The sequence below is a fragment of the Silurus aristotelis genome (assembly GCF_946808225.1).
Source record: "Silurus aristotelis genome assembly, chromosome: 17".
NCBI lineage: Eukaryota > Metazoa > Chordata > Actinopteri > Siluriformes > Siluridae > Silurus > Silurus aristotelis.
Genome location: NC_139590.1, coordinates 10253965 through 10280003, shown reverse-complemented (window position 1 = coordinate 10280003; position 26039 = coordinate 10253965). Strand labels below are relative to the sequence as shown.

Sequence of the window (26039 nt, the reverse complement as noted above, 5' to 3'; positions counted from 1 at the left end):
TCATATTGCCTTCAATCTACCTTGTGTGTCTTAATCTTTATCCATCTATAACTGGCAGAAGTCGTAAAATGCAAATAAATACTCTAATACAGCATCGTCTCCGGCCTTCAAACTGATTGCACACTTTCCTGTAGGTGTGCTGTTAAACTGAGCCATTGATTTCACAAAATAAGTCCAGTCATGTCTACATTTTCCTGAACCTCCGTTTGCCCACCGATCAGACAGATCAGAAAGTCATCAATGAAACCATAGCAACATGAGCAAAAAAACAGTTTCTCCTCAGACTTATTCTGACAAATATATTTGGCAGAAAACAGACAGGCTTTACTTTCACATACACAAATACAGTACACTGCAATTTTGACACTTTTCCAAGCTCACTAACTAAAGTTTGTGACGGTCTGGTTACCTGAAATTCTTTGCTTATAAAACATAACTAAATTTTTACCGAAAAGTGGCCATGTTCTGGTTCATTCTTGTGCTTATGGTTTGTGCCTAACTCCACAGATGTTTTATCGACCAATGGAACAGCAAATTATAGCATTCACAAATTGCTATTGTATAATTACCATATTATAAACAATAGACGCTGTCTAGGATAAAGCAGTTCCTGAAAGCGAACAAATGAATGCGCTATGAGTGTCATGTCAGGAACTGGAACATGAACAAAATGTACAGTCCCATGTTAATTCCCATGTTATTTCTATGCTATTAGGTAAATGAAGGGTAAATTAAATGTTTTATATACACTATACTGCCAAATGTTTGCAGACACCTGGTTATAAATATTGTATGTGGTTTTAAGCATTGCATTCCGAATTTATCTTAATTTGCTCTTATACTTCCCTCCACTCTTCTGGGAAGAGACTAGATTTGGAATGTGCTTGTAGAGATTTGCGCTCATTTAGACACAAGTGTGTTAGAAAGTCAGGTACTGAATTAGATGAGGTGAGGAGGCCTGGAGTTCAGTCAGCATTCCAATTCATCTAAAGGTGTTCAACAGGGTTGAGGTCAGAGCTCTATAGCAGGAGATCTTCCACTCCAACCCATGCAAAGATTCACTATATGGAAAATGTTTGTGGCATACTTTTCAAAGTTTTTTGAAGATTCATATGTGCTTTATGAACATTGAATTCCACATTTAGTCCCCATTTGCTGTTATAACAAACTCTGCTCTTAGGAGAAGATGTTCCAATTGATTTTGGAGTGTGCTTGAGAGTTGTTGAGAACCACAAGGGTGTTTGTAAAGTCATGTACTTATGTAGAGTGAGGAGGCCTGGGGTGCTGTCAGTGTTCTAATTCAACCCAATGGTGTTCAATAGGGTTGAGGTCAGAGCTCGGTATCAGGCCACTCAAGATCTTCCACTCCAAACCATGTAAAGCACATCTTCCTAAGGCTGACTTGTGCAAAGGGGTATTATATTACTGAAACTCTGTCTCTGAGTTCGAGTGAAGGAAAAACAGCTCATACAAAATGCAAGATGTTACTCTAAAAAGAAGAAAAATAAAATAAAGTAAAATACATTCAATTTCATTTTATAAATGATTAGTGCTGTTAGTAATCTGCTGTTGCATACTTCAGAAAATCACAATTATTCATGACAGAAATATAACATCGTAACCTGATGATATGAATAAGGTCTGCAAACCAGAATATAAGAAAAAAACCTTTATGACTCCATGTGAAAATCCTTTTCTCTGCCTACGCACTCTCCATCTCTCTCTTTCATCCATCTCTCTCTTCCAGCCCACCAGTGCACATTAAAGTGCAGTTTTAAGTGTAGCAAATCTATTGCCCAGTTGAAACAAAGCGCATCTTCAACACCCACTCCTCACGACACACACACACACACACACACACACACACACACACACACACACACACACACACACACGGAAAAACCAGAGCATACATCCACACAACTAAAACGCATACTAACAAGGATTTAATACTGTTACCTCTTCATTAGCTGGAATGTTTGTCTGTTTTCATGGCCAAAAGACATGTTTATGACAATTAGAAAAGACTAAGAAATGCAACCTTGATGTACCTCAAACCATAATCCTTTGCCTGTTAGGGCTGTCAGAACGAATTCTAACATTTGAATGTTTAAAAAAAGAAACACTGAAATGTTTAGGGTTCCATATTCCACGTTTTCTCACATTAACTATTTAAACAAATGCACAAAAACATAAAAAGAAATCACATAAGAACACATTTAAAAATAATAAAAAACACTACATTGGTAAAAGCACATTTCATTCTTTCATCTATTGTATGCAGCCAAAATTCTTAATGTATACAGGTATATATATTCACTTTTCTTTTGTATTTTTTTGTTAATTAATTAACAATCTAAACAATAATCTAAACAATACAGGGTGAGGTGTAAGGTGGGAGAGAAAAAAAAAATTATGGCATGATTGTGAGAAAAGGCCGAGAGCGAGAGAGAGCGGAGAGACAGCAAAAAGAAAGACATAAAGGGAGGGAGAGAGTGAGCAAAGAAAGAAAGAGAGAGAGAACAGAGAAAAAGAGCAGTGAGAGTCAGTAGAGAGAGAGAGCAAAGCGGAAAGCAGAGAGATCACAGAGAGAATGAGAGCAGAGAGAAAAAGAGTAGAGAGAGAGAGCAAGAGAAAGAGAGAGAGAGAAAGAGAGAGAGAGAGAGAGAGAGAGAGAGAGAGAGAGAGAGAGAGAGAGAGAGAGAGAGAGAGAGAGAGAGAGAACACAAGCATAAAGAAAGAGTTAAAAGTGAGCAAAGAGAAAGAGAAAGCAGAGAAAGCAAAGTGAAAAGGAGCAGAGAGAGAATGAGAGTACGGAGTGAGAGTTGAGAGAGAGCAAAGAGAAAGAGAGAGAGGAGAGAGAGACAGAGTAGAGAAAGAGCAAATAGAGAGAACGGCATGAGGCAACAAAGTAGCTGAGAAATCCCTGTTAATGCTTGGATGTTAATTAACTGAAGAATTACATTTCATTATGCTTGAATGATTAGTGAGGAGAAGCTCAGGAGCACAATTCACACTCCTCTTTATCAGGAGCTGGAAACATTGCACATAATCAGATGAATTTGCATTGTTGTTCCTAAAAGCAGTTTTTAATCCTGCAACACAACAGGATACCATATAATAACACAACACAACGCAACATATATAAGATGTAAATATAAAATATTAGAATACAAACATTGTAATTATTAATACCATGGATATTATCATGCTTTCAGCCCAACGTTCTGCTCTGCGATCAGTGTGCTAAACCTTCAGTAAAGTATATTCAGTAATATTCAGTAAATGTCAGAGCCAAGGGATTGTTTTTAATGGAATTTATTGTGGCTGGGACGCTGTTATTTAACACAAAAATGCTATAACTAAAATAGATCTTTTTAAAAATCATAAGTAAAAAGACATAATTGACTATAATAAGTATAGTGTAAATATTCATTTTAAAAACGAAATTACAGAGGAAGATGTAAGTGGTATTGTCAGTTCCAACTAAGTGGTGAGAGCTCAGGGTGTGAAGCTGTGAAAAATACAGCGCGAGAGAGAGAGAGAGAGAGAGAGAGAGAGAGAGAGAGAGAGAGAGAGAGAGAGAGAGAGAGAGAGAGTGAGTGAGTGAGTTAGAAAGATGCAGATATTAAATATGACTATAAATAAACTAAGATTGCTTAAATTAATCCTAATCTCGGGTTTCGGGTGTGTCGCTAATCAGAAAAATTATATTCGTTTAACAGCAAAAACAACACATTTTCAGTAAGGTTAATAATAAGACTTAAATTATAGCAATTGTTTTAATATATCCTTCCTATAACAGCAAGTTCACATATACTATAGTGAGAGCTCCATATAATCTAAAGCTACTGCAATCAATACATTTTAAAGAATGTGTTTTTTAACAAAGAATAATCTAAAATTGTTGATATTTTGTGTTTTCTGTGAGGAAATGTTTACTTGTCACTTATGACAATAGAGTTGGGAGTTCATGTTTTGCAAAAGCCTGGAAGTTTCCCAACATATGAGAATCTTCCGGACACATGATTTGTTCTCATTCAGCTTCAAGAGAATTAGTGAGATCAGGACATGATGTCAGACAACGACGTTTGGGGTGCAGGAAACTTTGTAATCTAACCCAATTCAGTTTTTTACTCCAGCTTTTGAAATGTCTTTAGGGACCTTGCTTCATGGACCATCTGGCCTCGCTACAACCACCTCATGCACAGGGGAATTGTCATGTCATAGTCAATGGGTTTGGGCTCAACCGCTCGTTTCCAGTGACAGGAAATCGTAATGCAAAGCATAATGCTTCCATCTTCGTGACAACGTTTGATAGTCAGGTGTCCATAATGTGTTGTTCAGTAATGCATTCAAAATTTGTAAATCACTGGCAAAATTTTTATATAAAAGATTAATAACCATGCAGTTCTAAACACAATAATCCACTTAAGGGTTCCATGTATTATTTTCTGTTATTCTGTAATTTAATATAACTTTATACTTAATATTTATTGGTCATATACATTACACTTAAAATATAGAAGAGTACTGTCAAACATCTGGATTTAATTATTTCAAATTTTTAAATTATATATTTATATTCTGCGGAGAACAATGAGTGCTCATATGAAAGTAATAATATTAAAGTATTATTAAATTAAAGTTTTACGAAATAAGTACTTAATTTCAAAGTAATGGATGCCATTCTTTTTTTGTTACTAATTCCAAAAATGTCATGCTGCTTTTCATATATGTATGTAGGTTTCACTATGTAGGTGGTACAGTTATGTCATACTCTTTATACTAAGAATATATGTAATGGACAGGAAGCCATTTGGGAGCTGTGTGCTGAACAATTTCAATGAAAAATATGAAAAGAATATTAATGGGAAAAAATAAAAAACATGTTTTCTGCTTATGAAAGGAAAACGTACTGCTGCATCAATATTCAAATGCATTTGAATACTAGACCTCTCCAGTAATTCAGCATTGATAGGTCTACTACATATTATTTGGTGCACAGTGTGTGGGTGGTGGTGGAAAGGAAGGGGGATGCATTATGAATATACTCCAGCCATTCTAACCCCTTCCTCTGCCTGCTGTTAAAGAGGGTTTACTGGTTTAGAACTGGAAAAAAAAATCTAAGTGCCACACTTGGAAATACACCATGAAAATACTGGAAGACTGGAATCTTTTTTTCCCAGCTGGGCAGCCAAAATAGATATTTCAATGCAACTTTTCAGGCAAGCTGAATCGGGGTGGGGGGATTATATAAATTGTGATAGACAACCCGTTACCATGGAGGCCTTATAACATCTGAACCCCTGCAGCCCACACACACTCCTTTCCTTCTCGGTTTCTTTTCTCCTCATCGCTCCTCACTGACGCTGAAGCATTTGGCAGTAGGCAGAAAGATGCAGAGACGATGTGGGAGTGTGTGGTTGTGTATGTGTGTGTGGTAGTGGAAGAAAAGATCGCGAATATGGTGAGAATGTGTGCACAAGGACTCTATGCGTTCCTGAGATCTGCCTGTTCTTGTTTTCCATATCTGCTTCATCTTAAATCCTCTGCTTTTGTTCTGATATTTTTTATATTTTGTTCTGTATTGCAAGCCTCCTTGAACATACACCATATTCAATAAACTTAATAGATACTTTCAAATGTGCAGACCAAATAAAGCTAAAGATACATGTTTAAGTTACTCAAAGGGTCTGGGGGCCAAAGTTGTCATGTGGTGAGTTTAAATGTTTCCCACCATGCCATCGAAGAAAAGAGGGGGGAAAAGAGGGGGGGGGGGGAGGGAATGCTATAGACAAATCTACATTTCGAATGTAATATATCATTTTAGAATGTATTTTTGAGCAGAAAAATCTTCAGCAATACCGCCCTGTGAGTAGACTTTCATTCTGATGACCTTGAAAAAGTGCAAACTGAGAAGTAAACTGACTGATTCTCACCTACATAATATCCGGAGTTTGTGAGAATTTTGCTGCAGCCCAAATTGGAAATCTTTTTTAGAAAATAAGTAGCAGCATTATGTCTCCCATTAGAGGTTAATGACATTACATGCATATCTCTGTATTAAATAAGAGCGTGACTAGCTGTATTAGGCATTGAACTCTATTATGCTATAAATGGGATTGTATTATTATTATTATTATTATTATTATTATTATTATTATTAAGTTTCACTGAAAAAAAAAATTTTTTTTAATTAAACTGCATTTGTTACACAAATGATAGACTAATGTTTTCTATGTATTTATTTTTAAATATTATGACATTTTAAATAAAAGGACGCATGGCAACTTTAAATTTAATATTAAATAGTATGGTATAATGGAATATTTACTTTCAGCTTATTGCCCTCAATCAAGTATGATTTTTGACAAGTGACTCACGACAGCTGTTTGAGAATCTTATTGTTCAAACTGCTAATTATAAAATATTTATACAGTTTGTATATGCACAGCATGAGAGAATATCAGAGATGGTAGCGATGTAGCAGTGGGGCTGCTGATATATCAATATTTTGCTCAATTATATCAATTATTTTTCTTTTCCCAGGTATCTCATGCCACAAAAAGTGTAAAGTTATTTATAATGTTCCATATAATAATTTATAAATTTTTTATTTAATGATTTCAGTTGTGTTCTTGAAAGCATTAAATCAAAGTATCATCACTGCAGGTGGGCAGCAATTTTTTTTTTATTATTATTATTATTATTTTTTTTTTTTAGAAATCTAGCCAGTTAAGCCACCAGGGTTAATTATTTTAGGAGTTCAGAATATAATAAAATTTTTCAAGTTGCTATTTGCGGCTATAATAAAAAACCACTACAGCCACTACCTACTTTCTGTTCAAATCTAAATATAAACAGACACAGTTTCAGATATTAGGGGTACTAATAAACATCAAAACAACTTTAAGAATTTTATATCCTTATGCAAATTTTATTGCCTTAATCATTCAATAAAGATAGCAAAAGCTCGTTTTTGGCCTAACCCAGTTAGTAGTGGCCCCAGAAGGGATTGCTGACACAAGCGGCACTCTGAGAATCACACCAACCTGGTATCTGGAGCGCTGAGAAAAATGACTTGGCACAACAGCTATTACATAGGACACAAATGAATACAATAAAGCAGGCATGTGTCAGTAACTCCTTAAAAAATATATTTAATATTCATAATATGGTTAAAATGACCTGACCTGTGTGTAACAGCTCATACAGATATTTTTTGCAGTAAATGTATGTGCAGTCATTTAAAATCCAACTCACATGTTCGATAATAAACAGGTTTTTAAAACGTTTGTTTAAAATATAACTGTTGGTATGGTGAGAAAGAAAGAGTGAGTACATGAGAGTGTGTGTGTGTGTGTGTGTGTGTGTGTGTGTGTGTGTGTGTGTGTGTGTGTGTGTGTGTGTGTGTGTGAGCGAGTGTGAGAGAGAGAGATGATGAGAAAATGACTGTTGAATCTAGTTATAATGGAAGTTAGTATACCATTATACAGTATACCATTATCACACTAAATCATGAATACTTAAATCTGATTGGTTGAAAGGTGTGCATTCAAACTGTTCACTTCTAAATTAACCTCTACCTTACAAACAATTGTAACCATAGTGCAGTTTTTGTAATCATTTCCTAATAACCTTGTTTAGCTAAATATATGATTTGTCTTGCGTGTCATTTAACTGACATATGGGCCGAGACACAAGATGAATTGGACTGGAGAAGATAACTTTAAACGAAAAATGTAGTGAAAAATAAGGAACATTTTAATTTATTCTATTATTAAATGTTATCTTAGTGCACTATTTTATCTCCGTGTCTGATATTAAACGGGGAGAATTTAGGTACTTTTGCTGTAGTCAAATTCACAGAATCATTATTAGTAGAGACTTGACACATACATGGGTAATTCACACACACAGTATATCTCTTCTCACTTATTCATCTCTCTCTGACTCTCTCTCTGACTCTCTCTCTCTCTCTCTCTCTCTCTCTCTCTTAATACAGTCCACTCTTTGCCTCTACCAAGTGCACCTACTGCACACCTAATTGTACTGCACACCAAAGCAATGGATGATCACTTCCTTATAACAGATTTTAAAGCTGTAATTTTTCCAAACACTGCGTTTCTTAAGGTTAGTAAGAAATAGATGCTTCTTGACAAAACTCCTCTATCCTGAAGAGGCTGTGGTGATAATTATTGAGTTATAGCTTTACCTCAGACCGTGACATTAAAGAATCTAAAAATGTTCAATATTTTTTCAAATAGTCCTGGCCCATAATATTTTAGTTTTATGCCACCCCCAAACACCTCTTCTCCATTTTTTGTCATACAAACCAACTATAAAAGTGACAAAAAGACAAAAATGAAATAAAGGTTTATGTGGACTTTTTAGTATACAAGTCCCTGTGTAATACAATATTAACATAATATTGTAATATCACCCAGCCCCAATTCCACACAAGTCTGCCTGCAAAAAATGCAAACAGAACTGCAACTATGATTTACTTCTTTTTTCTATTTAAACAGTCGCACAACAAGAACATGCCCGTGTGCTCTTGCAGTAATATAAAATTGATAAAAGCTAAAATAAAAGCGTCTTGTAGCCATAAGCGCATTGAAGAACATGATCAACACTGTCAGCACTATCACATATACACACATACGCAGAAAACGCCCATGCAATCCAGGCCGCAGCTGCCCAAATGCACGTTTTCACACACGTGTTTACATAGTGTGGGCACGAACTTTGAACCCACAGTGATACTGGAACCTCAAGGTTAGTATCGACCATGCTGAGATAAATAAAGGACTGATTTTTGTTTCTTGCATCCACATGAAATAAAATAGATCTGAAACTTTCTCAGGCAGCAGGCAATAATTCTGAGGTAGTCAGACATAATCTTACAGTAGATCGTACCCAATCATTTCTGTATAATGTGTTATCAAGATGCAGGGATATCACACAGTGGAGGGATTCAAACCACCTTGCGTGTTAGAGGAAGGAAAACATAAGTAGGTGTGTATGTGTTTGCATGTGTGCGTGTTTGTCTTGCTCTAATCTAACAAGCTTTAAACTTAATCTACTTCTATACAAAATGCAAGCAGTCTTCTTATTGTAGCTCATGTCCTAGTTTCCTCTTTTACATTCCCCTGAAGAATCGAGCAGCAACTCAAGAAAGCTGTGTGCTTAATTCTGGCTTTCTGAGAATGAACCAAGAATGAACCAAGAATGACAGCGTAGTCTGGACATTTCCAAATCAAAACTTCTACTAATCTAGCAATGTTTTTCAGTCATCAAAGATTAATCATCAATTCTGCCACCACATTACAGGAAAAGAACAGACACTGTCTATAAATTGTTATCAACGAATGTGTATTGATTTTGTACTTCAGAGCTTGTCAGCTGGTCATTCAACTTTCGTGACTCCAAGTTTCTAACTATGAACAATAAGAGCTTTTGTATGATTCACCATATATCAATTAATATCACTTAATTCCCTTGTTGTAGACCAGCAGTGACCACTACGCAAAATACCATTGACTGCTTCAAAAACGTCAGTCAATTATATCACATGAGCTGTGTCTCTAAGGAAGAGGTTTTATTTATTATTCATCTGCACTTCTTAAGTGATTGGGTAAGTTAACACAAGAACATTCCGGTCTGTTAACACCAGTGACTCACTGCCAGCACATCAGTCCTAACCACATGGTGTATGAAAGATGCGCTAATGCGCTCATCGCTATCAATTTCTGATACGGCTTTAAAGAAGATCCTAATTGTTTTTGATGCTTCCAAAGAATGTACGCATCCATTTAAATATGACGAAGCATTGTGGTTTATTCTTTGAAATTCAAATGCACTAATGTGTTGCCTAGTCCAGAAACCCAACTGTCTAGGTAAAGCGCTTTAATACAGATTAAGCAAAGCAAACACGTACACTACATGGACAAAAGAACACCTGTCAATAAGATTATTTTGCACTTTTTGAGCATCTCATTCCACATTTAGTTCCCATTTGCTGTTATAATAACCTCCACTCTTTTAGGAAGAGGTTCCACTAGATTTTGGATTGTTCTTGTGGTGATTTGTGCTCATTTAGCCACAGAGGCTTTAGTAAAATAGGGTACTGATGTAGAGTGTGGAGGCCTGGGGTGCAGTCAGCATTATAATTTATCCTGAAGGTGTTCAATAGAGATGAGGTCAAAGCTTTTTAGCAGGCCATGCAAGATCTTCCACTTTAAACCATGTAACCTATATCTACAAGGAGCTGACTTTGTGGACAGGAGCATTGTCATGCTGGAACAGGTTTGGGTTTCCTAGTTCAAGTGAAGTGAAAACTGAGTGGTAACAGTTTGAGGAAAAAACACAAATTTATATAAAATAAAATAAATAAATAAATAAATAAATAAATAAATAAATAAATAAATAAATAAATAAATAAATAAATAAATAAAAGTCTGCTATTCCAATATGTTTGTCCATAAAGTCTTTATAAAAATTTAGCACATACCCCTGACAAAAAAAAAAATCTGCCAGTCATCGTCCAGCATTTCAGTGATGACATGCGGTGATCTCTTTGCACTGCACATGAACGCTTGGCTGTCATGTTTATGCTCTCTCAATATGTTTAAATTATGCTATTAAATAAATGTTTATGTTTAAATAGTACTTCATATTTCTTAGATTCAAAACTGCTTCCACATACCTGTGTTAAAAATGTTTTATCACTGCATGCTAATTATTCATGCTCCAAAACCAGCAATGAGAATTTTTTGAGAACGTCAACTTGATGATTTAACCAACACTACACTTATTATTTTCAACATAACACTAATACATGGAGTAGTGACTACAATGCATATATATATTTTATATCCTCCATCATTTTCCCCTCCGTGACTTGGCTTTTCTGCAAGGGCAAATTTTATGCATGTATTCTTTCGGCGCTGCTTTATCTGTTCCCATTTCACTGCAGTAAAAGGACAAAACTTGACAAAACCACAAATGTTGGCACCTCTGCAATGAAATGTCTCTACTCTATAGCAGGATGTGTGATTTGGACATAGATTTGGCTTACCAATGGTACCAAAAAATGTAAATAAATGCTATAAATATCATGGAGGTAGCGATGAACACATTGTTGAAAAGCTTTTTGAAAATGCTGTGCCATGCAGCTCCCTCTTCCCCAAAGCAGCCTTGCTAAAATTTCTAATAAGGCACATTATTGTTTCTCAAATGTATGTGCTAGACAAGTGCATATAGAAATAGAAAAGCACTCAAAGATGCTAAGACTTTACAAAAAAACATGTATTCACACGCATGTATTTAAACTGAGAATTCAAACTTCCATTCTTGTTAGCTAGATCATGTCGATCCAGATGCTTTTTGTATTGCAGATATCTGACAGCTTCTTAGTCATGGCGATGACGGTGCTCTAATCACATCCCTCTTTCTCGTTCGAATGGGGAGGCAGTTCTGCTAGGCTATAGGCTGTTATTAGGGCTGTCAGTCGAGGCACTGATCTGCAAGCTTTAGGCCATCTGTGTGTGTGTGTGTGTGTGTGTGTGTGTGTGTGTGTGTGTGTGTGTGTGTGTGTGTGTGTGTGTGTGTGTGTGTGTGTGTGTGTGTGTGGAGTGTATATGCTAAATGTGGCCAACAGGGTGGCAAAAAGAGAGCATCCACTGCTGTCACTTCAAACAGCCTTCACATTGCGGGACTGTGGTATGTCTTTACTGCAATTCCGTTTTAATGCGATGTTTGTGTTTTTCATGTGCACAGACGAGTTTGAAAGCTTCCTCCTTTCATTTATGTTAAGTTAACGCTACATAAGTTCTGCGATACATTACACGGTCCTTAGGCTTCACTGTCTGCTTATAATCCCTCCGTGTGCTATTATTCGGCCTTCCTCATCTTCCTCGTCCTCCCTGCAAAGGGGCGCTGGTTACCATGTGAACGAGCGCTTTACCTAAAGAGATGCTTTTTTTGCACGCAGGCATAAATGTAAAGAAGCGTGCATAGATGAAGCGGAACATGCAGTGCTCATAAATGTCCTGCATAATAAATATGAGTCAAAAATGCATTTATGTCTCCCACTTATATAAAAGCATGCATAAGGCAGCCGATGTGCACACACGTACACACACACACATGGACACATACATGCACACACACCTACAACAGCAGCAGAAAAACACAAGGCAACACACATTTATATTGAACACGGTCAGAGCAAAATCCCCATGGGCCTCCGTTCCGTCTCAGGTGCGTGGGTATGAAAAGAGCGAGTGGGCACTCCAACGGCATGAGAAGAGAGAGAACGAGAAAAAGAGACAGAGAGAGAGAGAGAGAGAGAGAGAGAGAGAGAGAGAGAGAGAGAGAGAGAGAGAGCAAAAGAAGAAGTGTATATGGTCATAAAAAGCACTCCAAAGAGAGGCCAATGAGTGGGCAGTCATTTCTTCCTAATCTCTCACTCTTTTCAGGAGAAAAAGTGTTTCTCCCACGCAGACCCATGCCACCACTTTCTCATATACCACTTGTGTTTCTCCCTTTCTCCTGCCATGTAAAGCTCTCTAAAAGGCCTTTCAGAACCACCTGAGAAGTATTGTACTTCTTCTGAAAGGTGGCTACACAGAGCTCATGGCCACGACAGAGCGACGCATGACTTAAACACATGTACTAGTCGAGTATTATAAAGCGATGGCAGCCAAAGTTCCACATCACCTAGGCATGTGTGAAATGGTTATTTCACTGATTTCATTTTACAATGTGCCCCGTTTGAGTTACTGTTGAATTTCGAATGCTCTTCCAGCATCCGCATGGGTTTATTCCAGGTTTTCCTTGGATGAGTGCTGGGCCACCCTGAACAGGATTACGTGCTTACTTCAAAAAGTGAGATATCTGGAGCACAAGAAAATCCTCAGCTATTAAACAACAACCTAAAAATCTATCGAGTGGCTTTTTTGAAAATCAATACACATTTTTTTTGTATGACTGGGACACTATTGCAATGGCTCCAAAAAATTGTTTTCTGTTCCTGCAGAAGTTATAATCAATAAAATGAATGTCACCGCACTGGCGTGGATTATTTTGTAACAGAGCAGTCTGTGTTTCTACTATATTTTTCAACTTTTTTATTTATGTATGTTTACTTTAATCTTTAATCCAGTTTAAATCTTATTATCTTGTAATATAGCTTAACACCTAGGAAAAGTCATTTCCTCACTTGAAAGTGAATAAAACAAGCGGGGCTTGTCATGTCCTGACAACTTTCCTGTGACAGAGTTTTCTCACCATTACAAAGCGCTGACACATGAGACTCCCTCCCGAAATGTTTCCTTTCCAAATACTCCACCAAAAAAGCCTCAGTGTTAGAGGGTTGGATTAGGTGTGTGCACAGTATAAACCTAAAACTGAGTTGGAGTTAAGTGCAATATTCTTTTTATTCTAGTATATAAAAGTTTTTGTCTGCTGTCATACTAACACTGATAGACCTGTTTTAATTTCCCTGCATACAGTTTCTTGTTTACCAGCCATCTAGTGGGGAAAAGATGATACGTGCAAAAACATCAACTGCACTGAAATCCTGTGGCATTGTAGAGAAAATTACATCATAGCAAACAAGCATATTATCACTAATCATCATACAGTCACAGAAGAGCTGAGTGCATGTTTTTTATATTATATACACGTAATACTAATCCAGCAAGAATGTTTGTTAGCTCTCGTTTCCTAACGCTTGTGTGTGGGTGTGTAACCTTTAATTGCTGCTCTCAGGGAGAGGGAGGATTGTCAAACCCACTCTCGCACGGCTGAAGGCAACAAAATGGTTTCTGGATCTCGATATGTAAAAAAAAACGAATTTAAAAAAAATTTCCCCACTGTGGGACGAATAAAGGTATATCTTGAATCACGACAGCTCTAGATACTACACGGTACATAGTGTGAAACCGGATAAGGTGTTTGTGCATGTCGGCTCAATAACACCCTAAAGATATTCGAGTTATTAAAGTTCACACAGGTAATGAAACGTAATCCTCGATTGTTGTCAAACCGGCAGCATTGTGTGGACATGCCTCAGCCAGGACACGCCTCTTACTACACAAGAGGTGTGAAAGAAAACAAAATGATACGTAGGGGGAACAGCAGGGAAAGTCCGTGTGCCAGTTTGCGCTGATGTCCCTGCATGTGACTCGTTCACCTGCCAACTCTGCTAAGACTTTTTCTAAAGTTTCGCTTTGAACCCATGTCCCGACACGCGAGCCTGGGAAATGCCTTGTGCTTTCAGATCACCACTGTAAGGCAAAGTAAACACTGCCAAAGAACAATGCTCTAGTCAATCTTAGTCAAGCTCGAAAACTTTGATGCTCTTCCAGCTTGGTTACATAAAGGTAACAGAGATTTATCAGGTTGGAGGGTGAGAGCTACAGAGTTGTGTGATAGAAAGTCTGGTATATCAGTCTTCATAATTAACAGGTGGTGTTTGGTGGTGTCGATGATTTATTTTATTGTTTAACTGTCTGTACACATTGGACTATTTTCGCATGTTCCTTGTTGACAGAAGAGCCAGAGGGATTAAGCCTTAAAGAGAGCAATGTGCCGGCGCTTTAGTGATTTACTTAGTCCAGCTATCGCACTGCCTCATCAGTACACGTTACTTAAATATACAACTTTCATCGTACTGCTGCACCATACAGCCCCATCCAGTGTCAACATCCCTAATACTTCTGCTTTAGATTTCTCAATACTATGGTCAACACTGCTGAAAAATGGAGACTAAAAAAGAAGGTCTTGCTCTTTTGTTTTCTGTTTTTAACAGGACCTTATATAATACCTTATATTTGAGATGTTCAAGCGATCAACCGAAGCAGGCGTGAAACAAACTTCAAACCTAGAGGAACTGTGATTTTTGTGAGCATTGTGAAAAGTACAGCAGTCATGTGTTTTTTTAACATAAAACTCATGACTACATTCTTAAATAGAGAATTTGACTAGAACCGATTCTAAAATGGTAATTTGATTTTTTTTTCTTATAGTCAGATGTCTGCAAAATCAAGTAAAGACGTATTAGTGACTTGGAGGTAAGCAACGTTATCTTCATGACCAAAGATCATTACAACAACCCAATCTATAATCCACACATTCGCTGCAAAAGACAGCAGGTCAAACTTAGCGCTTCGGTCTTCAAACCTACCATTAAGTAGCCTAATCCAGGATTAGCAGCACTTTTTTAAATGTTCTGAACCATCTAGAATGGCAGACAGGACAACAAATAAATGACAGACACATCCGGAACAAAACACTCTGAATCCACCATCAGAATATGAACGGTACTTAAGTGAATACTAAAGTCAATTATTACATTTTAACATAAATATATTAATGACACAAAACAAATATATAAGAGCAATTTCATTAACTTCATTCAGTGGGAGCCCAAGCTTTTGCCACATCCCTGCAGTCAAATACCATCTGCATCAATGAATAATTGTGTTTTTATTACCATCAGTTAAGCAATAATACAATGCAAATTAATACAGATTGTTTTCATGGTAATGAAATTCAGAAAGTATCCCACCCAGGCAACACAGACACATTTAAACAGACTCATAGATCATAAGTGCAATGTCAGGGACGCTTCATGACCCGTTAGACAATCAATTTTGGAACGACTGTTCATGCCAACCGAAGGGACTTCGACACCCATGGACTGCTCCACTCTGGGTTTGATAAAGCACATTAAAGATGGCACCCCTATCAATCTGCAGATTACAGTGACATGAAAGCAAAAAGGAAAATCCCTACTAGAACATTGAGGACTTCTGCAGCCACGCTTTTCGAAAAGATGACAAGGTTCACAAACGACAAAGCCAAAGCGCAACAAACAATTAAACAAATAATAATGAAAAAAAAATGACTCTTTGCCTTCGATAACCAGCTGTTGTTAGTTGTCAAGGAATTACTAAACCTTGTTATATAGAGTATTCGTTTTCAAACACAAGAATCGTATTTCAATCTAACGCAAATGCACAGCATATTTGCAGCGCACATTCGTGATCACCTAGCTACAAACAACGCGGTCCTCCAGTTTGCTTTTACTTTTTTATTATTCTTTTTCAATAAGCAAAAGTAATAATAGAAAATAAAAGGAAGAGTTTACATGCTACATAGCTTTTTCCTATTAATTAACAGATTATTTGGTTGCATGTTAATGTACCCACTTTGGTGCGGTGTTTCAGCAGCGGAGCCGAAGTATGACATTCCTAGCAAGTGTCTTAACGTGACCTGACAAACATGTAGACAGTGCGTGCATAACACTCTAGGTCAAAGAATGCGTTCAGAGGGTCACGGGGCCTCCAGAGAATGTGCTTATTGGAAAATTCCAACACATGATCACTCTATTTTGAGTTCCTGGATTTTTTTTTTAAGTGCAATAAACACAAGTTATCATTTGGACAATAGTTCTATCCAGAACATTGCTGTGCATCTTGGCAAAATGCAAGCACCCACCCATACAGCATAACATAAACCATTGAGGTTTTTTTTGTTTACTGGGCCACATTCGAATATATAAAAAAAGTGTAATAATACTGTGTAGCACTGAAAGCTCCCTACTGTTCCTCTATACATACAGCCTCTTTCCCACATGCATGGCCATCACTCTCAGGGTCCCTCTGTTTCCATGGATACGTCTTCATAACACTTCACTGCACATGTGCGCTTGGTGCTGCAGCACCACAAATGATCGGCACTGGCAAATATCATTATCGACTTCTATCCTTACGAGTTCATATGTGTGTGATAAACATGTATACGCATTTAAAATATATTGCTGATACATTTCTAAAATGAGGTAAAGCTTCACTAACACACAGACAGCTTCGACATAAATATCAACATGGAAAGCACCGCAGAGGAACATCATCTGCGTAACAAGCGAAATTCCCTTAAATCAGTTCGCAGAAAGGAAAGCCCCAGCTAAAAACAAAACTCTGCTCTCAATCCCTGCCCAAAGCGCTCGTAATTTCATTTCTCATCCAGAGCAAACATCTGGTATTTCATACCCAGTGGAGTGACAGCTAAAGCGCATCTCAATTGATGATAATTAAAATGTGATTTTCACAACCTTGTACATCACTAGACTCTTGTGGTGCAGCCAGTAACATGACCTGGGTGTCAAAATAAATAAATAACACCACACCACATGTCATCGGATTTTCCCCACAGTCCTGTAGTTACTTCAAGCCATTTAGCTAATTTATTCAGAATTATTAGGTTTGCACAGGAAACTGAGCAACGTAAGTAAAAGCAATGTTATACGTAGGTATGCACAGATCTAATACTGTGGATGGATCTAATAGGTTTGGCCTGAGATGCTGGATCGGGGTCAGATTTGACAAATTTCCAGCTCTAACCACTGCTGTGAAACAAATGGCCCTTTACACACAACCATCACACCTTTGGTTCCCCGCATCGCTTAAAATATCAGATCAGTGAAGAGTCACTGAGACTACTGTTTTTGGAAATGAAAATAGGGGGAATCAGTGCATCCCTAGTAGTTTTCCATATCCAGTGGGGCTTGCATGTGCACTCCAGTGTTGTTATATAACCTCCAGAGTAGTGGAGTGCTGCAGTGAAGAATGAGCAGTTAAACGCTATCAGACACTCAGAGTACTGCTGTGGCCTTTCAAGTCAGATGTTGCTCAGTGTTTGTACCTGTGGTCTATTTTGGATAACACGAAGGGGAAACGTTCATAACCCATGTTATAGCATATTATATGTGATTCCAAAGATGCAATTAATGCAACAACTAATATATATATATATATATATATATATATATATATATATATATATATATATATATATATATATACATATATATATATGTGTATATATATATATATATATATATATATATATATATATATATATATATATATATATATATATATTTGCTATATTAATTGCCTATACATTTATGTTAGGTTACCTAGACAAAAACATGCCTTGACAGGTGAGTTCAGGGAATCTTGAAATACCGGGAATTATGCGATGTCACCTGCGTTGTGGTTCTCGTGATAATGATGGTGGGAACTGCAAATGGTGTTTTATTATTTATGAATTTGGTCCATGCCTGGGTCGTACCTGTGCAGTTGCCGAAGCGCTTGCCCGCCACGCTGTCCAGCAGCGCGAGCGCCAGGTTCTCCGGTGTGTCGGCGGGAAGCGGGGTCCAGCCCGTGTCCAGACTCGCCTCGGAGCTCTGCTCGTCACTGGACAGAGACGGGCTGCGAATGTCGGTTGCGGCGGCCGACGGCCAGCACGGTGCCTCCTCTGTCTCAGGGCTGAAGACGTCGCCGCGCGCCGGGCCGCCCTCAGGCGAGCTCTCGCGAAAGAAGGGCACGACGCGCGAGAGGCTGGCGCGCCGTCGAGCCGCGCTCGTGCCCGCAGTTGCCTTCTCTCCTCCAAAACCACCGGCCCGAGTCAGCGCGTTCGTCTGCTTCTTGAGAAACTTCTCTAGAGGCTTCATTCCGGCCGGCATTTTGATGAAGGGTGGCACGTAGAAGAGCCCTGTGTCGTTTCTGACTGATAACCACTACAGCAATACCGGGCAGCGAGAAGGAAAAACCGCGCGCGTTTACATTGTAACTCAGGTACCGCGCAACAAAAAAAAATAACAATGCTGCTCACACTCCCTGTTGCAATCGGGTCATGAAAACGCAGCCATTATGAAGGGGATTTGTTTGCCGAAGAATCAAGTCTCAAGACCGCGAACTAAGACTGAAAGAAATCCGCGAGTACCGAGCTTACAGAATGGTGCTGAGGGCCGGTTGCTCCCTCCCTGTCTTGTCCTCTGCAGTCGTGCAGGTCGTGTCGGAGAGGCGGCCGATTTTCACTCACTGCATATAATAAAGCCGAGGCATGCCATGCTCGAGCATCGCTCCAAACAAACAAAAAAAAAAAAGATCAGACCAGTTTCTCCGTGCAATGGAAAGGAAACGCGTTCAAGAAACACCCTCGAACAGGATGCACAAGAGTGACACGAATGCTCAGCGCTGTGGCTGCGCCTGAACGGGCTTTACACCGCCTTAACGAAGCAGCTTTCCGACGCGCTAGGACACATCTGACAGAGCTCCCGTTCACACGTTCGCCTTTCTCTTCTCTCAGGTCCTCTTCGATGTAACGACGATGAAAGAAAACACGGCTCTTTCTCTAGCACCTACATGCAGTATACACACCCAACGGGGGAGTGTGATTGTGTAAGTGTGTTGTAAAGGCGACAGCAGCTCGGTGTCGTCCTCCTCTTCCTCCTCCCTCCTCTGCGGTTGTACGGAGGAGCTACTGTTCGCCTGGACCCCCCCTTCCAACCGTCAAATTATTGGCACGTGACTAGGCACGTGATCGCGAGCGCGCGGAACAGGTACAAGGCGCCGTAAAGGTTTAGGCAACCAGATGTCATAATTAGTTTATTATAATGAACCTTACAGTAAGAGGCTGTTCGTATCTGGGAATGTACCATTATAAAAAAAAACTAACATTGTTGTTCTTCCTAGTTGAAATAATCCAGATTTATTTGCCCCGAATTCAATTAGAAATTAGTTTTTTTTAATCCAATTTATAAATGAGTGGGACTATATTTTTGGTAGCAGTGACGGTCAGGTCCATCTTTGTACGTGCCAGTTAGACATTGCATTGGATTAGGTTGGCTCCCCATTTTACCCCATCCACCAGGAATTAAAATGGCTTCTTGCTCACATAAAAAACACATTTACTTACCTGCACTTGTTTATAGATTGTAGCCACTCATACGGCCAAGAAGTTTATGAACACCTGAACACCTGACCATTACACCTATGTGCTTTGGCTTCTTGTTCATATAAGCACATACCTACATACTTGCATCCATCATGCATTATGTCCTGTTGAAAGTAGACACTTATACGTCCGGAATGTTTATAAAACCGGACAATCACACCTGATAAATAAAGCTGTCATAAGTTGAATTTTCAACCTGTATGTGCATTTTGAACATCACATTCCAGATACTGTTTTCCCCACTGTTCTAACAACCTAAAGGCTTCTTGGAAGGTTTTCCACTAGCTTTTGTAGCCAGGCTTTGGGAATTGCTTATTCAGTCACATAATCACTAATGAAACTAGGCTTTGATGTCAGGTGAATAGTTCTGCAGGGGGGTGGAGTTAAGGGGTGGCCATGTCCACCATGAAATAAAGCCTGGCCACCCCATTGTTCAAGCCATGTTGCACATGCATTTTCAGTCATTTTTCTAAAGAATGATTATTATTTCTTAGTAATAGATTGATCTATTTATAGCAACTAAACTCTTTTTTAGATTCTATGTAGTTATTTGCACTTATGTCATTTGAAGTTGCATAACCTGCACATTTTGAGCATAATGAGGTTCTTTAATTAAACACAAAAGGAGGTGTTGGGAAAAATGTTAGGGAGAATGTAAGAATGTTACTTTCCCCACGGTGACTGAGTTGAACATTGTGCCTTAAATTTCCTATTGGGTTTCACAAAAGTTAAGTAATGCAGGTTTGGAACAATATGGAGGTGAGTAAAGGATAACCAGATGAAAGAAAATATGTTTGAATCCATTCCAAAGGTGTTCAGTAGGGTTAAGATCAGGGCTTAACTTTTGAACCCCCAATTCTTCCACTTCAGCCAGCCACTTCTTCTCAGACCTTGTTTTGTGCACGGGTCATTATAATGCTGTAATGATTGGGCCCAACCTCTTAGCATCACTAAAGGGAAACTGTAATGTTATAGTGCAAACGTATACGGCTGTGTTTTTCGGGACCAGTTTGATGGCCTTTGTATGGGTTTGATGCGTACAGTGGGGCAAATAAGTATTTGACACACTGCCGATTTTTCAAGTTTTCCCACTTACAAAGAATGGAAATATCTGTAATTTTCATCGTAGGTACACCTCAAATGAGAGAAAGAATCTAAAATAAAATCCAGAAAATCAGATTTTTTTGTCCCTAGTGTCATTAGACAGCTCTTTGGTTCTGCTCATAATGGAGAGGTTGGCATCTGATTGATTGAGTGTGTGGACAGTTGTTTTTTTATACAGGTAACAAGTTCAAACAGGTGCAATTGATACAGGTAATGAGTGAAGGATAGAAGGGCTTTTTGAAGACAAGCTAAAAGGTCTGTGAGAGACAGAATTCCTTCTGGTTGGTAGGTGATCAAATATTTATTTCATGCAATAAAATGTAAATTAATTATTTAAAAATCATACAATCTGATTATCTGGATTTTATTTGTTTTTATTATTCTGTCTATATCATATGAATATGCCAAGACTCCACAATTTTAAATGGTATATATGTAACAATAAAATTAACTAATTCTAAGCCTGTAGAGAGAGTGAATTTTTAACTCTTAATAAATATGTCACAGCCATGTAATATCAGTCAGATAAAATGTGAGGACATTAAAAGTTTAGCTTCAAGCATTTAAAACCAGACGCAATAAGCTCACTTCTCCTGAACAGTGTCAGTGCCATGCTCTTCTGATATACGTTCCTTTTAAACTGGAAGTGAGGAAGTGAGGAAGTGGAGTGACAGTTACGCAAAAACCAAAGTTAGTACGAAATGAATGTATTTTTCCATTGTTCCACTATAAAAAATTAATGAAATGCACCCACACATTATGCAACTTGCAGCCTTGGCTTGTAGCTTGTGTAAAAACCACACCACTCCAACATTGTTTGACTTAGACACTTTCTAGCATTAGCTTTGTGATAAGTTGTTGCCAGGGAGATACATAGTTTGTTGGCTATGTGATCTGACACACCAACAAAACTGCGATTTGGCAAAAATAGGTGGTGTTTGATTAATTTATATATATATTAATACAGTTGTGACACTTTATTTGTTTAACATTGTTTTCTACACAGTATTTCTTTAAAAGACAGATCACAATTTTTGCAGGTTCATACAATGATGTATAATGTGTTGTGTGGTGCACCATTTGTCTAGCTGATACTATGTTTTGTTAATATTTTATATTTGTAGAAATATTATTAAATAGAATTTGAAATAGGTACAGTATTTTATTAATGTATTTTGATGAATGAAGGCCTGTTTGTCTATGCTAGTTAATTGATTATTGAATATTGTTTATTAAATTAATATATTAATTAATAGTAAAGGAATAATAATCATATTTTAACATGTTACAAATTGGGCTTTTTTTGCAGACAGGTAAAAGATGGCAATGCAATTATATTTTACGATTAAGTTGGAACAAGTATCAATTCACAATGAAAGCAAGGTTTTAAAAAGTTATTTTAATAGATATTGCTGCATGTATTTGCAAATATTTTCATATTATTTAGTTTCACATTATAACTGGCACCATCATGGAGTTTAATGTGTTAATACTGTCTTGAGTACATAGCACTCTTTTTCTGTATAATTAGAAGAGCTTTCTTTTAATTAACCAATGTAATGTGATCCAGAATATGTTCATGGATTCATAGACACATTCACTGCACACAGCTTGTGTAATAAGATCTAAAGTCAGGATAGCTTTTTGTGAAACCTGTCATTATTCGCAGCTGGACCATCTGGAGGATGCCAAAAATGGATTAATAATGATGTAATTACGTCACTGAATCCGATGCCTGTTGCATGGTCAAACATCCAGCTGTCTAATAACTGTGAGCAGCCAGGCAGAGTAACCTGATAATTGGTGTTGGGTTGTTACCTCAACTCCTATCATCATTAAAGGCTTCCTCTGAAACTGATAGGTTTCACATTTCCAGAGTAAAACCCCCAATTACCGTCCTAGACGTAATGTGTGTTGCCCATGATATATTGGTTTGAATTCTCCAAACACGCAAAAGTATTTGGGTCAATAATGATAAAATGTTATTTATATCTCTGTCTGGGTCAAGTGTAAAATGTCAGCTTTAAATGCATAATCAAGTTATTTCATAACCATTGAAAAAAGATCACACCAGAAACTCCTCCTTCACAGTCTTTTTAACTTCCTATCTTTCCTTTTTTTTTAAAATTAAAAACCTCATTACTTTTCACCCACTTTTATGTCAGCTCACCTGTGTCAGGTTATACCATGGAGCTATTTCATTTTCATATATGTTTTGTCAAAGAAAGCCATAACAATTGTTCTATTATAGTATGACAATAGTGCCAGCTGTTTAGCCGGATGTAACACAAAATTAAATGTAGATGTTATGAGGAAGTAACCAGAGTCAAAAGGGAACCCATCCTCATTTGGGTGATATCAAGAGTGTGATTATAAATCTTAAAAACAATACAAAACACTGGAGAGTGAGAACTAACATGAGCACTAGAATGTAAGATTATGAGTAATGTTCTTTCTACAGTCTTATAGAGTCATTTGAGGTAATAGAACCAGCCGCTACTGAGCAACTCATAAAATAGCTCAACATTTGAGATCATTATAGATCCAACACCAGTTTCTCCATGCCAGAGCCTTTAAACACTTAAAGAGGTCCAATGTCCCAACTCTACATAAAGTGAAATCCAAATGGCGCTGATACGTCTCCAGATGGTTCGGGATGTTTGCAGGGTCAGCATCTACTTCTTTAAAGGTCTACAATCTTCATAGGGTGGGACACGACTGGAGCTGGCGCATCCTCGAGATGCCTCAGGATGGGTAGAGAAAGAGAAGCCGTGGAGAGGAATTAGCATAGCTGCTGTTTACAATATTAACTTTTAGCCCCCTGTTCTTGCTTTCCGTTCTAGCAGCATGACTCCTCTCTTACAGGCGATGATAATTCATTGAGCAACCTCACAGCTACAACAGAGTTACCTGGAACTCAGGTCATTTCAAATGATGAGCCAATATTAAGGATTATTGTAAGCCAATTATTACTGTAAGAAAGCAATGATATATGAATGCACACTGTGAAAAAGTCAATAAAAACTCAAAATTGTTTATGTGGCATTTGTCCTACTGACAATCTGACAAAAATTTAAGGTTCAAAGTGACCACATGCTTGATGGATGTAATGTTTGTCAGACAATTTAAAAAAGTGCTTTATAAATGATTGCATTCTATTTTGTTGTAGACCTGTCAAACACTCATTTTAGGATCTTTGTAGTTCACTTAACTATAATAAAAAATAAAAATAAAATAAAATCAGTTGATTACTCTTAAATAATTTAATATAATCTAGTCCAGTCATTCCAGTCACTAGACCTTCCAAGTACTCATTATACTGCACATCTCTAAGGTATGTTTTGACACAATATTTCTTTTTTTATGTACTTTTTTCACTTTGATGATAAACTTTCCCCTGAAGCTGCAAAGGATAGCAACTGATTCAGTGAACTGAATTTGGAATTTACACTGTCTTTCTAACTGATTGCCCAAACCATTTTAGAAATTACACCTCAGTGAGGCGTTATGTTACTTATTTAGGCCACCATAACTGAGAATTCCCCTCTGTCACCATGGAAATACTGCTGACACCGTGACGTAAAAACATGTTGCGCAGCACCCTGAGAGTGCAGGCGACCGCTGGTTACTGTGCTAAAATAAGCCTGTGCTGTGGTTTCATTTTTAACACACTCATCCACATAGATACCCTCTCTTACTCTTGTTGTTTTTACCCATCACATGATCTACTTCTCTTTCTTAAATAAAATTCCATTTTCTTAGTCATTTTATATTTCAAAAGGTCTTTACAACAAATCAATTTTCTGCAAAATCTGATTGACCAACAATACTTTTTGCCAGTCTTAGTGTGCATGTAGTTTGCACAGAGCATTCTCTCTAAAATGTTGTGTCCAATGGCTTAGTTATATTCTTTAATGCATAAGATATAATAACAATATAGGTTGATGTTGTAGTGTTGCCATTTCTAGTAATAGTGGTTTTATTAACTCCAGTCATCAGATGAGCAAAAGGCAAAACCTATAGGCAAAACATACAGTACAGACCAAAAGTTTGGACACACCTTCTCATTCAAAGAGTTTTCTTTATTTTCATGAATATGAAAATTGTAGATTCACACTGAAGGCATCAAAACTATGAATTAACACGTGGAATTATATATGGAATTATATACATAACAAAAAAGTGTGAAACAACTGAAAAATGTCATTCTAGGTTCTTCAAAGTAGCCACCTTTTGCTTTGATTACTGCTTTGCACACTTTTGGCATTCTCTTGATGAGCTTCAAGAGGTAGTCACCTGAAATGGTCTTCCAACAGTCTTGAAGGAGTTTCCCGAGAGATGCTTGGCACTTGTTGGCCCTTTTGCCTTCACTCTGTGGTCCAGCTCACCCCTAAACCATCTCGATTGGGTTCAGGTCCGGTGACTGTGGAAGCCAGGTCATCTGGCGCAGCACCCCATCACTCTCCTTCTTGGTCAATATCCCTTGATGCCTTCAGTGTGACTCTACAATTTTCATTGTCATGAAAATAAAGAAAACTCTTTGAATGAGAAGGTGTGTCTAAACTTTTGGTCTGTACTGTATATATATATATATATATATATATATATATATATATATATATATATATATATATATATATATATATATATTTTTTTTTTTTTTTTTTTTTTTTTTTTTTTTTTTTTTTTTAAATAATGTGGTTTATAAATATAGTTCGAATTTTGCATCAAACTTTTAAACTATTGTCAGGATTTTACCTCTACAGTAAAAAAGACTATAACAGATTAATATTTGTCATTCTGGCCTTTTTTTCTTTATTATTGTCAGTGCTATCTCAAAAAACCCCAGCATGTATTAGTTTGCATCTCTAAATGTACAAGCTCTTACTAAGTGACTATAAATGCTGCATAAAATTAACAGCGTGAGAAAAACTGTGACGGCTTATTCCATTTATTCATCACTAAAATGCAACACTTTTTCCTCTGTATGCTGCATAAGTGTCAACTCTATTGTAGCCTGTTGCAAATGGTATATCTACAGATGCGAACGTCAGATGTCTCATTCTTTAGTCTTAAATGAGAATAGAGTATAGTCCTGGTCACATCAAATTAAACCT

At 37.5% G+C, this 26039-nt stretch overlaps 1 protein-coding gene across 1 annotated transcript in view; it reads right to left on the bottom strand.

Annotated features, from left to right (window-relative positions):
• rapgefl1 (Rap guanine nucleotide exchange factor (GEF)-like 1) overlaps positions 1-19386 on the bottom strand; it is a 40736-nt gene extending 21350 nt beyond the window's left edge. Inside the window, exon 1 of the mRNA XM_083566652.1 lies at positions 18151-19386. Within this exon, the coding sequence (XP_083422778.1) occupies positions 18151-18544 (394 nt within the window). The 5' untranslated portion in view covers positions 18545-19386. The remainder of the gene's footprint in view (positions 1-18150) is intronic.
• Positions 19387-26039: the final 6653 nt, after the last annotated feature.